This window comes from Lichenostomus cassidix, chromosome 2 (genome assembly GCF_008360975.1).
Source record: "Lichenostomus cassidix isolate B80296 chromosome 2, HeHo_3.0, whole genome shotgun sequence".
Classification (NCBI taxonomy): Eukaryota; Metazoa; Chordata; class Aves; order Passeriformes; family Meliphagidae; genus Lichenostomus; species Lichenostomus cassidix.
In genome coordinates, this window is record NC_139482.1 from 53,710,060 (window position 1) to 53,724,572 (window position 14,513).

The window sequence follows — 14,513 nt, forward strand, 5'->3', positions numbered from 1 at the left end:
TTCTATTTTTTTTTCCACTAGCAGTATCTAGGAGCTGAGCGACCTCTTTTATGTGCTTTTTTGCATAATGAGCCTTAATGATATAACATCACGGCTATACCAATTACAGAATATTGCTCCTCAGATTCAACAAGTCCCAAGCCCACTAGGTTCTCAATGTTCGCTTGGTCCACTTGCTTCCAATTAGAAACATTTTTTCTTGCAGAACTAGAAACCTGTGATGACTTGCAATTTTTTTCTTCAAAGACAAAGAGATGGGGGATATGAAAAATAGGGGAAAATGAATGCTTTAGGGTATTCTCTACTTTCTTAAAAAAAATTGGAAATATGGGTGAAAAAATAAATTTAGAGAAATGAATGCTAACAGAACAGGTTCCCTGGATTAATAAGAATATCTGAGGGCCTGTGTCAACTTTTTCTGTCCTGGAGATCCTTGAGGGTCCTACTCTCTGCCTAGAGAGGTTTTGGAAATACAAGACCTTATGGGATATGTATCCTTTCCCAAATTTGTTCTGGGACAATGTTATTTATTTATTTTCCCATTTATTAAATACTTCAGCTACTTTAGGGAGTTTATTAAATGCTCCCATTTCAGGAGCTACAGCAAGCTGTTTGCTGGGCAAACAGTTCCACTTTCCTCTCCTTCAGAGATTTCTCTACAAATGCTTTCTGTTATTAGCCTCAGCATCTGCCCCTTGGGTGCTAATAATGCCAGTTGTTTTGCTAGAAGATTAATTTCCTTTGCTTTAAATGTGAGTCAGATACCAGTCCTCCTCATATTTCTGAAAATAGCAACAGCTGCAGAGTATATTTAGATGGACCAGACAGCCAGTGCTCCACCTGAGAGAAGGTTTCCTCAGGAAATGGGAAGACTTGCTTATGAAGTCTGTTTGAGAATGTTTAAACACCTCTGTTCTGTTAAAATGCAATATTAAACAGCTTTAGAGCAGGGAGTCCCAATGCTTTAAAGGCCCCAAAAAGCAGTGAACTTCTGGGAGAAGGAAGACTGCTGAGGAGAAGATCTGGAACTCTGTTCACTGCGTGGATAGAAGCAAGTCTTACACACAACTGAAACCAGCTTTTCTGTGGAAATAACACCCATGAATCTCTAGGGAGACATAGAGCAGACTAGCAGCCCTCAAAAAATCTAGCCGTAGCACAAAACAAGCTGGCATGTCTCTGTACTGAGCATCAGCGCCGGGATACAACACAATGCAGAGAGTCCTGAATGTCCAGCCAGGGCAAACTGCCATGCTGCCATATCAGAACAGCCCAGATGGTGGAAGACCCAGAAAGGATGAGTATGACCAGGAAGTGTCAGAAGAAGTAAGAGGTAAAAGAAGAAAGGAGGCCCTGGAGGCACTGAAACTCAAACCCAACAATTTCTCAATGGCAAAAAGAAGAGCACAAAACCAAAAGGAGAGTGCCTGAATCAGAACGGTATTTTTGATGGGTAATAACCATGTGTATGCGTGTGGTACATGAGTACTATGACTTCCTAGCTAGTGGAAATTTTTACACAAATACTTGCTTGTTTTGCCCATGACATCTCCTTTACCAACCCGCAAAAATCTTTACAATACTATAGGAACCCATAGAAATCCAAAACTGTCAGTAGAACAAGGTGTTCAAATCTTTCTGTTTGACATAAACAGGGGATGAAATAAGCAAGATATTCTCAACAGATCACCAAACTCAATTTAGCTGACTGCAGGGCACTTTCCATGCCATCAGTTTTGAGCTGAGGTCTAGGTGTTGCCAGCACTCCTGGAGATCCACTAAGGTCAACACTTCAACTGGCTCACTTTCACCAGGTGATGGGCTTGAACCTTCTTGAAAAAATGTCTTCTGTACTTGTTTATCTCACCTGTCGCCTTGTGATGTGGATTATATCACTCCTTGTCGATACCAAAAATTAGGAGATTTTGGACAATGGATTCAAAGCACTGCATTTACTCACCATTTATAAAATAGTTGTCAATTTGATTACTGAGTAACTCGGGAACAGATTCAATCGTGCATACATTGCACAGTACCTTATGCAGAAGAAGGCTAGATAATTTTAGCAAAAGAAAAAAACCCACCAAACTCAGTGGGATTGCTGGTGTCATAATCTCCATCAAATTTTCTTGATCTCAGGATTCAATAAGCATGAGAAAAATATACAACAGGTCTTGGATGTGAACACAATCATAAAGACAGCCTACAAGTATAGGCCTTGAAAAATTGGCCTTTACCAAACCAACAGAGACTTGGTTGTAACTTCTGTATCTTAAAGATATGTAAATATGTCAAAGTCTCAGTAAACATTGAGATTTCTTCAAAGCTGACTTTTTCTTAATGAGAAGCTAACCAGTGAATGAGGCTGGCAGGAAAGGGAAGGGGCAGTTTGTTTTTTGTGACTATTGGAGCCTCAGACATCTGTGTACATATTCCCCCTCATTTGCAGCTGAGTATTTCAGCCTTTCTGCTTTTCTTTCTTCCTTTATTTTAAAAGTGTTGAGTTTCCAAATACATTATTTAAGATTAGTATGAAAATTTAATCTGAAGGAGGTTCTGGTTTTGGTATCCTAGAGTTTGCTATTACTTGGGACATTTTTGTGCTGTTGTCATCTCACTTCCCTTCTTCCCTATTTTTATTGTCATTTTTTTCTCACTCATCATCTTCCATCAGCTGCAGTTATTGTAGGTAGACTTCTATGACAAAAGGGAATCTAGGAAAGAGTTCTGAAAATGGTCAGAATAATTTTACAGTAAGAAAACCTCTGGGGGATTTCCTGTTTGTCTGTTCCTATTCACACACAAACAGAACAGTAGAAATCATTGTGAATTCTTCTATTCCTACAGTGTAGTTCTCTCTTTGCAGGTTTGGTTATGTGTACATTCATCTTATCCACATCTCTAAAATATACAGTGAGTGTCAGCACCAGAAGCTAACCTTTTTTTTTTTTTTGAGCCAGCTAAATAAATGTTGCTGATAAAAAGCGCCTTATTCTGGTAGTGAAGCAGAATAATTAGCTACTTAGTTCTATGCTCACCTAATTTACTATAGCATATAATCAAGTTCTTATGACTACAAAATTTTAATTGAATGGAAACTCTGCAAGACATGGTAACTATCCTTTGAAGTTGCCACATGCTGATCATTCAAGAAGCCCTATGTTTTGCTGTATAATACCACCAAACATTCACAGGATAAGCGTATTTGGAGAGGTGTATTTTCCCTGAAGTAAAGGTTTTGAAGTCCTCAAATTAAAACCTGAGATAGGTTGTCTTTTACCTCTGGGTTCCTTTGTCTCAGTCAATTGACACAATGAAAATAAACATCAGACTATGATTATCTTTATGAGGAATTTCACAATCTTAGAATGGGGGGATGAAAATCTTCCACCTGCTGCCTTACCCACCACTTCCTGAAAGAGAGCTCAGCTTTAAAATATTCTTCTCTGGTTGTTGTCTATTGCAAATTAGCAATGACCCTGGTTATGCAGTGATTTGCTTTTACCAGTGTAAATCTGGAGCATTATCACTAATGTTAGCAAAGAATGCAGGTCCTGGAACCTAAAGTGAGGTTTAACGTCTTTCTACACAATCATTAAAAGACCCCATAGAAATAGTTTTGTAACTACAATCCAGCCCACTGAATCATTTAAAGAATAGTGATAAAATTAGAGCAGAGTATAACAGAATAATCTGACAAGAATAATTCTGAGAATTTTAGCTAGTGTACATTGCACTGGCAGTATTAATTTCTGATCAGCTAGCAAAGTACCTCACTCAGGTACACCTAAGCAAGTCACTTTCATTTAATTTGCCTTCTGAAGGACATGACAGCATCTGTACATTTTGAGATATAATTGCTGTTATCCTTCAGTTTTTTGAAACAAACACAATCATACTCCTGAATTACTGACTTTCCATGACAATTTTTTGAGGTTGTGTTTTTTTAAACTAATATCTTTCAGACAGATCCTGAATAATGTAAGAGGATAAAGCCCACATGAAAAAAATCAAGAATTCAGAAATGAAATTTTAGCTGTCAAACTTTAACTTAGTTGTTCTTTATTCCCTTAATATTCTTTGAACAAAATCCATTTCACTCTAGTTCATAAAGAACATTACCCTAGAGGCCATAATACCTCTGAATTATGTTTTAGGTTGTTTTTCAAGTTGGAGCATTGAACATTTTAAAAAATCCACATCTTAAGCAGCTATTATGAGGAACTGCTGCCAAATGTGTGCTCCTTCCGTTTTTTTTTTTTTTTTAACTGCCTGTGTGAAAGAAAATAATTTCACGTCCAGTCAAGATGGATGTACAAGGGAAAAGCAGCCTTTCTCTGCAGGATTTAGAATGGAAAGACAAATTTCATGGAGCAGATATTACCACTGCTCTGATTTAGAAAAGTGCCCAAACAACCATACACAAAGTGCAACCTCAGTTCCTCTGGAAATCTTTCTGAGTGTCACTTGTTTGCATGTTAAAGTGTCTCAGCTTTCTTGGCAATGTGACAGAGCATGCTTCAAGTTTTAATTAATTCTAGGGAAGCTTGAGCAGTATTATGCTTGCTGTAGAAATGCTGTAGAGATGGCTAGAAGGCCAAAGTAATGACCCTACAGACAGCACTTAAGGCAAGGGCTGAAGTAGTGTACTGAATTCTGGCTTCTCTTCTGATTGGCAGTACGCAGTGTATTTATATCTGTGAACAAACTTTGGGTTTCATGGCTATTTAAATGGTGAGGATCAGAGAGGAAAGAACATTAAAAATACTTATCCCACAATTTATTAGCAAGTCTTTAATGCTGAGCCAGAACTGACACCTAATGACTTCTAATTCCTTCACTGCTGTTCTGAAAGCGTCCCAGTCATGCAGCTGGCTTGGTAGCACTGGCTGAGCTCAGCCCAGGGGCAATACCAGACCTCTCACACTGCTGTCTTTCATTAAGTGTAATCCCAATTCCTAAAACTTTAAAGGACAGTGTTTGAACTAGGAACACCTCAGTTCCTCAGTTCAGCTTGGTTCCCTTCTTTCATATCTGCTGAGTCTGCCACATCCAGGCTGCCACATCCAGGCTGCCACATCTAGGCTGCCCTAAGAAAGGTAGTTGTGAGCATAAGAGAGAGATATGCCAAGGTATCTACGTAGAAACATTGTCATTGGCACCTATCAGGAAAGGTTTTATGTACTTTTATTGTACTTCTGCAAGTGAGAGGTAACCCAGGGAGTGGAAATTGCCTGTAGATCACAGATGAGACTGGAAATACTCAGACTCAGTGAGATTTACATAGGAACCAAAAGCTATATGAGAGTTAAGACCTCAGATTCAATGTTAGTACAACACTCTTGGGGCATGTTGTCTGAGATAAACCCACTTCCTCCCTACTCCAGCTCTAATTTATGTGTGCATTTGTTTTGTTTGTAAAACTTAATGACTTTTGAAATACAATATTTAGCAGGCAGTTTTAGCAACATATAGTGTATACAGTCGGTGTGCATACATTACAGTTGTACCAAGACAATAGAATGTAACAGAAGCTCCCCTGAAAATATTCATGTCTCTGTATGTCAATAATCTGCATACAAAAGAGCCCCAAAGCACTCACCAACATGATAGATTGGGCATTAAGTGATGCATAAGTAGTCCTTAAGACAATACAGAGAAGAAGCTTTAGAAACATTACTCTCTAGTAAAAGGAAAAGTTCAGCAACCAAGGACACATCTCTTGTGGACTTTTAAGTCTATTATCTAAACCATTAAAAAAAATCAGATTTGACACAATTTAGTTGAAGCTCAGATTAATTCAGGTTTAACTGGCCACATGCAAGAAAAGCTTCTTGTAAACCAATTCTCTTAATTATCTAAAAAGGATTGTTTAATTATTAAGATAATGCAGATTTATTTCATGTGGAAATGGATCCAAATCCATCAGTGTGGATAAAATATTTTAAGTGGTGTCTCAAAATTTAGAGATTAAAGTTTATAAGAGACTTTTCTGGTTTCTAAGTGTAGATCCACTGCCTAATGAAGGAGACTCCAATCACTTCACAGACTACCCAGGTGTTCAGAATCACACTACTTCTGGGTACAGTCAAAGCTGTTCTTGCACAATGTGAATGTAGCACGACACATCTACGCCAACTCTAAGAGCATAGGACCACTGGATCAGAGCTCTTCTGTTTTTGACCAGGATTTCTGAGATGGATCATGAGCATCATTATGGATGCGGTAGCTGTTGGTCTATTAAAGAATAGCCATGTCATTGCTATAAGAGCGAGCATCTATGAATGCCATTAACTGGCATCCTTAGCTTTGAAATCTATACTGAGAATTTTAGCAGAAATATTGGATTCTTAGCAGCACAAAAATTAGGGCTGTAATTTCAAGACGAGGGGTAACCCACTCATCCCTTGCACATGTCCACCAGCAGAAGCTGACAGTCAGGATCATCTGCTAATGAACAGCTAATATTGTTCTCTTAAGTTATCATAAAGGGTAACTGCTGGGCAAATGTAATTTGTGAATATCTCATGATGAAACTGTGGAGAAAAGTCAGAGAGTTTTCTATATGTTTTACAATACGGGCTTTCAAAGCAAATGACATGTAATCCTCAGGAAGCAGCATCCTAGAACCATCATTAGGTATGCTTTGCTGGTTTATCAGGCCTTTTAGCTGTCTAAACTGAAGGTCTGTAAGGATTAAGTAATACAAGGTGGAATTTCTCAGCCTGTGTGGTCAGAAGGGAAAACCTTCACTTGATTAACCCTTACAGTGACTGAGAGTGCACTTGCTGTTTTTAGACCATTACAGATTTGTGTGTAGCATCCTACCTGCAGCGGATTTGGTGAAGTAAGAGGAGAAGGAAGGCCATGCCCTGGTGACTGGCTGGATTTCTGAGGGGAGTTGGAGGACTGTGGGGCTGGAGGCAGTTGGCTCTGGCTCTGGGACTGTGTTTGGTTCTGCTGCGGTGGTGCTGATGGCTGTGGCTGTGATTGCTGGGTCTGCTGGGGTGGCTGTGGAGTCTGTGCCTGCTGAGCTTGCTGCTGATGGCTTTGCTGCTGCTGCTGCTGCTGCTGCTGCTGCTGTTGATGCTGGAGCTGCTGAAGATGCTGAAGCTGTTGTAGCTGGGAGTTCAGGGATGAGGTAGCTGTGAATTGAAGAGACAGAAGGGAGTTATGCAAGTTTCAGTAACACCTACTATGTTAAAGATATTCTGGATAAAATTCTGGTTCTGTTACTTTGAGGGACACACTGTTTACTGAGGACAGCTGGCCCTAGACTTCAGGATGTGGCAGAAAGTTGTTCCCATCAATAATAGTCTGTGGTTCTGCCTGTATAATTAATTCTGTGGTAAAGAGACAGACTTCATTGGAGGCAATGAATGCAAACCTTTGAAAGGGCTAGAGGTCTACCCACAGGATGGGGGTCAGAGCAGACAAGAATTCTTTGCTCAGACAAGCTTACCAGTGAAGCCAGTGGGAATATTACCTGCACAGAGAAGAGATGAACAGGTTGTCACTGTACCTGTAAGTATAGCAAGAACTCATAACATGAACTGGTGCTGTTTTATAAAGGAGGAGAAAGTCATAGTCATAAAATAAGGGATACTCTGGAAAAAGCTTTGTCATGTCATTATGCAGCAGGTATCAGGAAATAAAACATTCAGCTGTGAAATTTCTCATGCAATGCCTGGGTAGCAAAAAATATCCAATATAATGTGTGCGTCTCTGAAATACGAACTGCTCTTTATAGTTCACACTTAAAAGCTATAAATTCCTTCTTGTAACTTGCACTGCTCACTTACTCCTGATAATAAAGGTCCGTTGTGTTTTGCTAGCATATGCTTCAAACCTTATGTTTGGAAGTACGTGGCTGACATCAACCTGCTGGCACAAAGGAGCAAACTTTATTTTCCAGAGACACTTTAAAATTGACTAGGGCATTCATTAAATTCAGGAAGACAGAAAGTGTGTCATAGGGACCTCACCAAGGAAGAATAGCTTTAAGCAGAAGCAAGAGCATCACAAAAGCCTGATACTTTCTGGGGTTATGCCCTGAATAGGTCACCTGGGTGTCCAGCCTTACGCACGATAATCAACATCTTAGGGGTTGAATTAGCTATAGGATCCAAAGAGGAACAGCTTGCAAGGTAACTACAGTATTTTTCACTGTGTATACTACTTTGCCAGCACCACCTGTATTCTAATTTCTATCCACAGAAGCCAAAGTAAACTGGGAATAAACTAAATTTGTTATTTTTAAAATGGTACTCAGATTTCATGGCCAGAAACTCTGTTCACCAAGTTATCTGTGGACTGGCAGATAAAGCCAAGTCATCTCCATTGTCTTTTCATGCCAACATAACTATTTCAGCTTTCTAGATGTCTATGCCCTGGGGCTGAACCTGAGGTCTTGGTACGACTTATGAAATCAATGAGCCATAAAGTGGAATGAGCAAAACAAAAAAGAAAAGAAAATGGAGAAATATGAGGCAGAATGGGTAAGCCAGAAAAAGCTGCATGAAGGAAAAGTATAAGGCTTGATAGGAAGAGTTGTTGACTCTCCATTCCCATACTCACAGCTGCTCTAAATTTTCTTTTGACAGATGCAGGAGTCAAACTAGAAATATGCCTTAACAAGAATTATAGCCATGTATATGTGACTTCAACAGAGAATCTGAATAATACAATACAATAATACAATACAAAGAAGGAGGACTGGTAACACCAATATATTTCTATCAGGAAAGTTACTCACAGTAGTTCTGTGTTTCAACATAAAGCAGAGTGACCATCAGATTAAAAACATGCATGGTATCTCATGCAAAAGAAATCACCCTGGAGAAGCAAGGGTACACTCCCATCAATTTACCAATGAGAATTTGGACCTATATGCCCCAAAGTCACCAGAGTAGTGGGTGGAAATACAATCTAAGGCATATGAGAATGAAAAACGTGTATATACCAGAAAGCAACTGCATAGATGAATTAATGATTCGCAGCATGAATCATCTCTAAGGAAAACCGTTCACCAATTCTGTCTGTAAGTATGTACACATAGGCAGAAAGACCCTTCCCATTCCCACGAGGAAAAAAGAAATCTAGACCAGCAGACCAGCTCTCTCTATCCTGCAGGCCATTTTTTCACCTGAGATGATAGATTAGCAGACTGGATGAACCACTGAAAACCAGAACCAAGACTGCAAACTGGCCCCTACTGCATACACAGACTCCAATGTAAAAATTAATTAAATGACATTGCACAGAAGCACAACTTCTAATCCACATGGTTTATGGAGAGGAATGAGGGACCATTTTATGTTCTATGTGCACAATTGGACAGGATGAGATAAAACTTTCTCATCTCGGACCAGAAAAGTTTTGCTTTCAGTACTGCTTAATACTTGAATGTTGGTGAATGCAGGAAGATTGATATTTCTACCATTCACTTTTGTACTGGAAATGAAAACATTCTTGCTGGGGTGGAAGATACTCCCTGAACAAAAATCTTATAGATGGGAATAGTTACTTCATGGAAAAGTTTCCAAGTTTATTGCCAGCAACTGCACAAAATTATTCAAATACCTTCTTGTGTTTTCATGTAATTCCTTTAAAAACCTCTCTGAAGCCCATCATCATGCTGAGCTATAAATTGCATTGAAGTGGCTTAGTGAGGTATGATTGCTTAACATGCTGTTGCTAAACAAACAGATAAGGAATTGGAAGAAGGACTGTTAGATCAGAAGACGTGTTCTCAAAGCCACACAGTAGGTGTACTGTGAAGGTGGATTTAGGGCCCTGAATCATGCCTGCAGTCCGGTGTTTGTGCTGCCAGATTTAACTGCCTCTCACAATGTGTGTACTATCCACAGCAGGGGTTGTGTCATATTATGGTTTGCAATCAAATCCAATCCAACTCCCAGGAGCTTGCTTGCATAGCTCATCCATTATAAATCGTATACCTGTCTAGCATTTGTCACTTTCTGCAGAACTTGGAGCCTGATGGAATTTCAGGTGGTACAACAGTGCTATGTCTGCATGTATAAAAGATAACATGCACTGCCTACCTCACAGGAATCTTTTTTATTACTTACTGGCTAACAGCTGGGTAAAACTTTGACATATTTTAGTGAAAAATACTATTTTCACAATTGCATTCAAGAATTAAAAAGGCTTGCAAAGAATTGCAGAAAGTTCTTTCTGTGATTAAAAACGTCAACATAAATACATCACTTCAAAAAGATACACCCCTCTAAAAATGCATGCGAACTATGAAAAACTGTGAGGAAATCCACAAGAGCTTTCTGATATTTCAACTTTCCCTAAAAAAAGTACATGTTGAATATATACCAGGTATCCAAGAAGACAGTAAATATAACTAGTATCTATGAAGAAGCAATGGCAAGAGGGGTTTTAAAACCTATGGTTCAATGAACTTCTTGCTTGCTGCAGTACTGTAGCAGACTTTTCATGACATCATCACGTTTTATGATCCTACTTTAAGCAGATTATACTTAGTCATAGTATCAAAGCATTTACATTGAATATGAGGCATGGAGTTAAGTAGTGTGAATCGATGGTCAAGAGGCAGTGATAACAAACTTCCTGATCTATGTCATCTACTGCAATACTTGTCACAGACCTCAGGGTACTTTGTGGATTACACAAAGTTATGACCTAAGGTACACACTCCTCCTTGACTTTCTTTGGGGGATACTTTAGGCATAGTGTTGCCATGCATTTATAATATTCACACAAAATGTGAGTAATCCATTTCATGATCTATTCCTCTGCTGACTACCTGCACAGAAAACTGAAATGAAATGAAAAGGCCCTTCTGCCAAGTATTACGGTGGGGAAAATTCACCATTGATGCAACCATGTTGAAAGAATCAGCCTGATCCATGATGGGGGGACAACTGAAGCATTGTCTTAGTGGGCAAACTGAAAAGGCTCTGTCTTGATTTCCCATTCCTGATTATATTAACTGAAAACAGTGGCAATTTTCTGGTGCCTCTGGCTAACATATTGTGACATAAGTATGGGAACATCCCTGGTTATATTTAAAGTTAAAACACACATTTTAAAGTTTAATCATGATTCTCCAAAATACAAGGAACATAACTAGGGCCACAAATGTTTGTATAATAATGAAAACAATTTACAAGTAGAACTCCTTTTTCACCTCTCCTTCACAATATAAACTCAGATTCTTAAGACCTCTACAGTGCTTGGCAGAAGATCAAATTAATATTCAGAGATTCAAATTATATCTAGAATTTGCTCTTGTGGATAAGCTTCATATAATGTCTGATTTATTTTATTAATGTTTTGTGCATGTTTGTTTCTGTGTAAAGAGGAAGGAGGGGTAGGAGGAATAAGAAACAATTTTAGCTTACAAACAATTGTGCTACTTTAGCTTCTATCCTCCTATTTACATAATTGCATAGCTGTTTCTTCAGCGCCTTGGTACAATGTACAATGGACTAAAAAGAGGAAAATCATACATTAAACCTTTTCGTATTTGACTGAGCACAGAACTTGACTCCTGCCATTTCAAAGGCTTAATGCCTTTTCCGCTTCCCAGTAATGGAGAATGGATTTGCACTGCCTTAAACAGAAAAGTGTAACTAACTTAAGCATCTGGGCTTGTGTTTGAACTGACATGGCCCGCTTTTTTTTCCACCCTGTTGTTTCTCTTCTAATGAGTTTATGCCTTTCTTTGAAACAGATTTCTAAAGATTGAAGACACACACTGAACAATCTAATGTAAACCCGCATTTACATTCTCTCCCTCCTGGGTAATGAGGGGTAGGTTAGCCAAATACCCGTGTTTTTCCATATGCTCAAATTTTCTTTTTGAGAGTAAAATGTGAATTCTTTTAAATATCTTAGCATCCTCTTAGTAAAAAAAAAAAAAAAAAAAAAAAAATCCCTGAAGGGTTGGACTTACGGCTGAAGAGATTAGTAATGGGATACAGAGCATATTATTTCAAAATCACTGGTTCAAATTCAGCCTAGGCCAATATAGGGAACAAAAGTCATTGCACTTTAATGGTGCTATTGAATGTTTCCTACCTTATAGAAGATGTACTAAATGTATAGAAGTTGTATTCATACACAGATATCCACAGAGAGCCTGCCTGCATTGGAAGAAGTTTGCCACATAGTCAAAGGAATAAATTGATGGTCTCACAACATCCAGTGAAAAAGATCAAAAAGACTATGGCCTTGAATGGCATCAATCGATGCCTTTATTTGCACTTTCAGCAAAGAGGCTAAGGATAGAATGAGTATGGGGACCAAGTCATCTTCTTCTTCCTAAAGGTGATCCCTCAAGTTTACAGCTGCAGAACACAGATGGGGTTATGGGGAGAAACTTGCATTGCCAATAGTCCTCCGTACCAATACTGCAGATGAACAGAGGACTTCACTTTCTAGTGTTGTCATATCCAGCATCTTTCATGAGCACTAAATTCACTTTAAAGAATGTAGGCAATAAAAAGGAAGTATTAAGAAGAAAACTGTCATAATTTATATGGTGCCTGTGGTGTCTCTACATTTTGATGAATACTGGAACTTCCCTGAAAAATGATCCACTGCATTAAATAAATCTGACATCTTCTTCCTCACCAAACCTTAAAATGTACAATAATCCACTCAAATCTTAAGAAAAAAAAAAAAAAAGAAGAAGAAAAAGTTGTTCTAAGGTAGAGAGCTTGACTAAGTACCAGGACAAGTATATTTGGAATAATTCCCATTTTAAGATAATCTAGGGGCTATTTTCCTCTAGTTTATGACAACACTCTGTGAGTAAAGTTCCCTGAGTGTACTGTAAAAATTGCATTAACCTATTTAAAATGCCCAAAGGCAAGAACAAGCTGGAGAAATTAGACTTTAATTAGCCATTTGCTTTCTCAGTTCAAATGGGACCTTTCGTCTCCTTTGTACAAATGGCTGAAACATTAACTGGAGTCGGGGTATTATCAAGACACAGGAGATCAATCAGGATTTGTCTTGGGACTCTCAGGCAAGGACAGGCAATTAAACATAGTATGACAACAATGTAAGTGTTTGAATGCCAAAGTCTCTGTGTGTGGTGGTTTTGATTGGCCCAAAACATCAGTAAAGTATTTTTGACATCTGGGAGAAATTTGGACCCCTCAGAAGCTGTTGTGGTAGACCTGGGGAGGTGCCTGAGGGGTGGGGAGCGGCACAGAGATGGCTCCTGTGTGTCCTGAGTGAAAGTTCTGGAAGTTTTTACATCAAGTCCAGCAGAGCCAATCTCTGATGGCTCTGAAGGTGATGGACATGCTGCCGGCCAAGTTTGGGCCAATTGGAGGTGCTAGTTACACCTCTGTGAAAACATATTTAAGAAGAAATCAAAATAAAGCAGGCATGCACTTCTTTCTCTTCTTTGTAGTTAGAGGGGGAGGAGGAGGAGGTAAAAATATGTGAAGGGAGAACAGCATGACACCAAGGTCAGTGAAGAAGGTGGGGGAGGAGGTGCTCCAGGCGCCAGAGCTGAAAACTCTCTGCTAGCTGTGGTGAAGGCCATGGGGGGAGCAGGAGGTCCCCCTGCAGCCCATGGAGTCCACAAGAGTGCAGAAATTCACCCATAGCCCATGCCAGAAGAGCAGGTGGATGCCTGGAAAAGACTGTGAACCAGTGGGAGTTTCATCGAACAGTTAAAACTGCAAAGGCCTTGCAAGAGAGAGAAAGGCCTTGCTCCTGGCATGGAAGCAGCCTGGCCTCGGCTCAAGAGAGTCTGCACAGCACCTTATGGACAAGAGGACTCATGTTGCAGCAGAATTTGGGCGGGATGTTGCTCATGAGATTGGACCCTTGCCAAAGAAGTTCCCAGAGGACTGTCTCTCGTGGGAGGGACGCCATGGCTAAGTACAGAACCCCTCTCCCTGATGGGCTGACCAGAGAACACCTCTCAGCCTGCCCCCTGTCTGTGTTGTTGGTTTGGAAAGAGGGAAGGGGGGTGAGCGGAGAGATTGCTTCTTAAGAGGGTGGGGGGCGAGAGCAGAAAAAACTGTCTGGGGAGAGAGAGATAAGTAGAGATAAAGAATATTTGTAGTAGAAGAATTGTGGTGATGAATAGATTTATGGACATGCTCTGTGGACTGAGAAAATACCCTACACCCTGCCCCCTACCTGAGTTTGTTGGTTAAAAAGAGGAAAGGGGGTGAATAAAAATGGGTTCGTAAGGGGGGAGGGGGAGTGAACAAAATAGTGTATGAAAAGTTTATTTTTTGCCTTGCATTTTATCCTCCAACTCTGTTAGGTAATTAAATCACTTTTTGCAACTTTAAGTTTGGAGCCTGTTTGCTTTTTTTTTTCTTCCATGCGTCCTCCTACCAGTGTCCTATCTCATTTGACTCACGGGATTGGTGTGTATTTTTGCAGTTTTTTTCTTGCAGCAAGAGAGAGTCGAGGTGCCTGGTGTTTAGTCAGGGTCAAACCCCAACAGTGTGTCAAGCAAGTAACATCTAGATCTGGTAAATTCC

General features: G+C 39.6%; 1 protein-coding gene across 2 annotated transcripts in view; it reads right to left on the minus strand.

The window, feature by feature from the left end:
- The window catches only part of POU6F2 (POU class 6 homeobox 2), a 293,372-nt gene that overhangs the window by 93,642 nt on the left and 185,217 nt on the right, over positions 1–14,513 (minus strand). For both annotated transcript variants that reach the window (XM_085051596.1, XM_085051597.1), the window contains exon 5: positions 6,829–7,145. In XM_085051596.1, the coding sequence (XP_084907722.1) occupies positions 6,829–7,145 (317 nt within the window). The remainder of the gene's footprint in view (positions 1–6,828; positions 7,146–14,513) is intronic.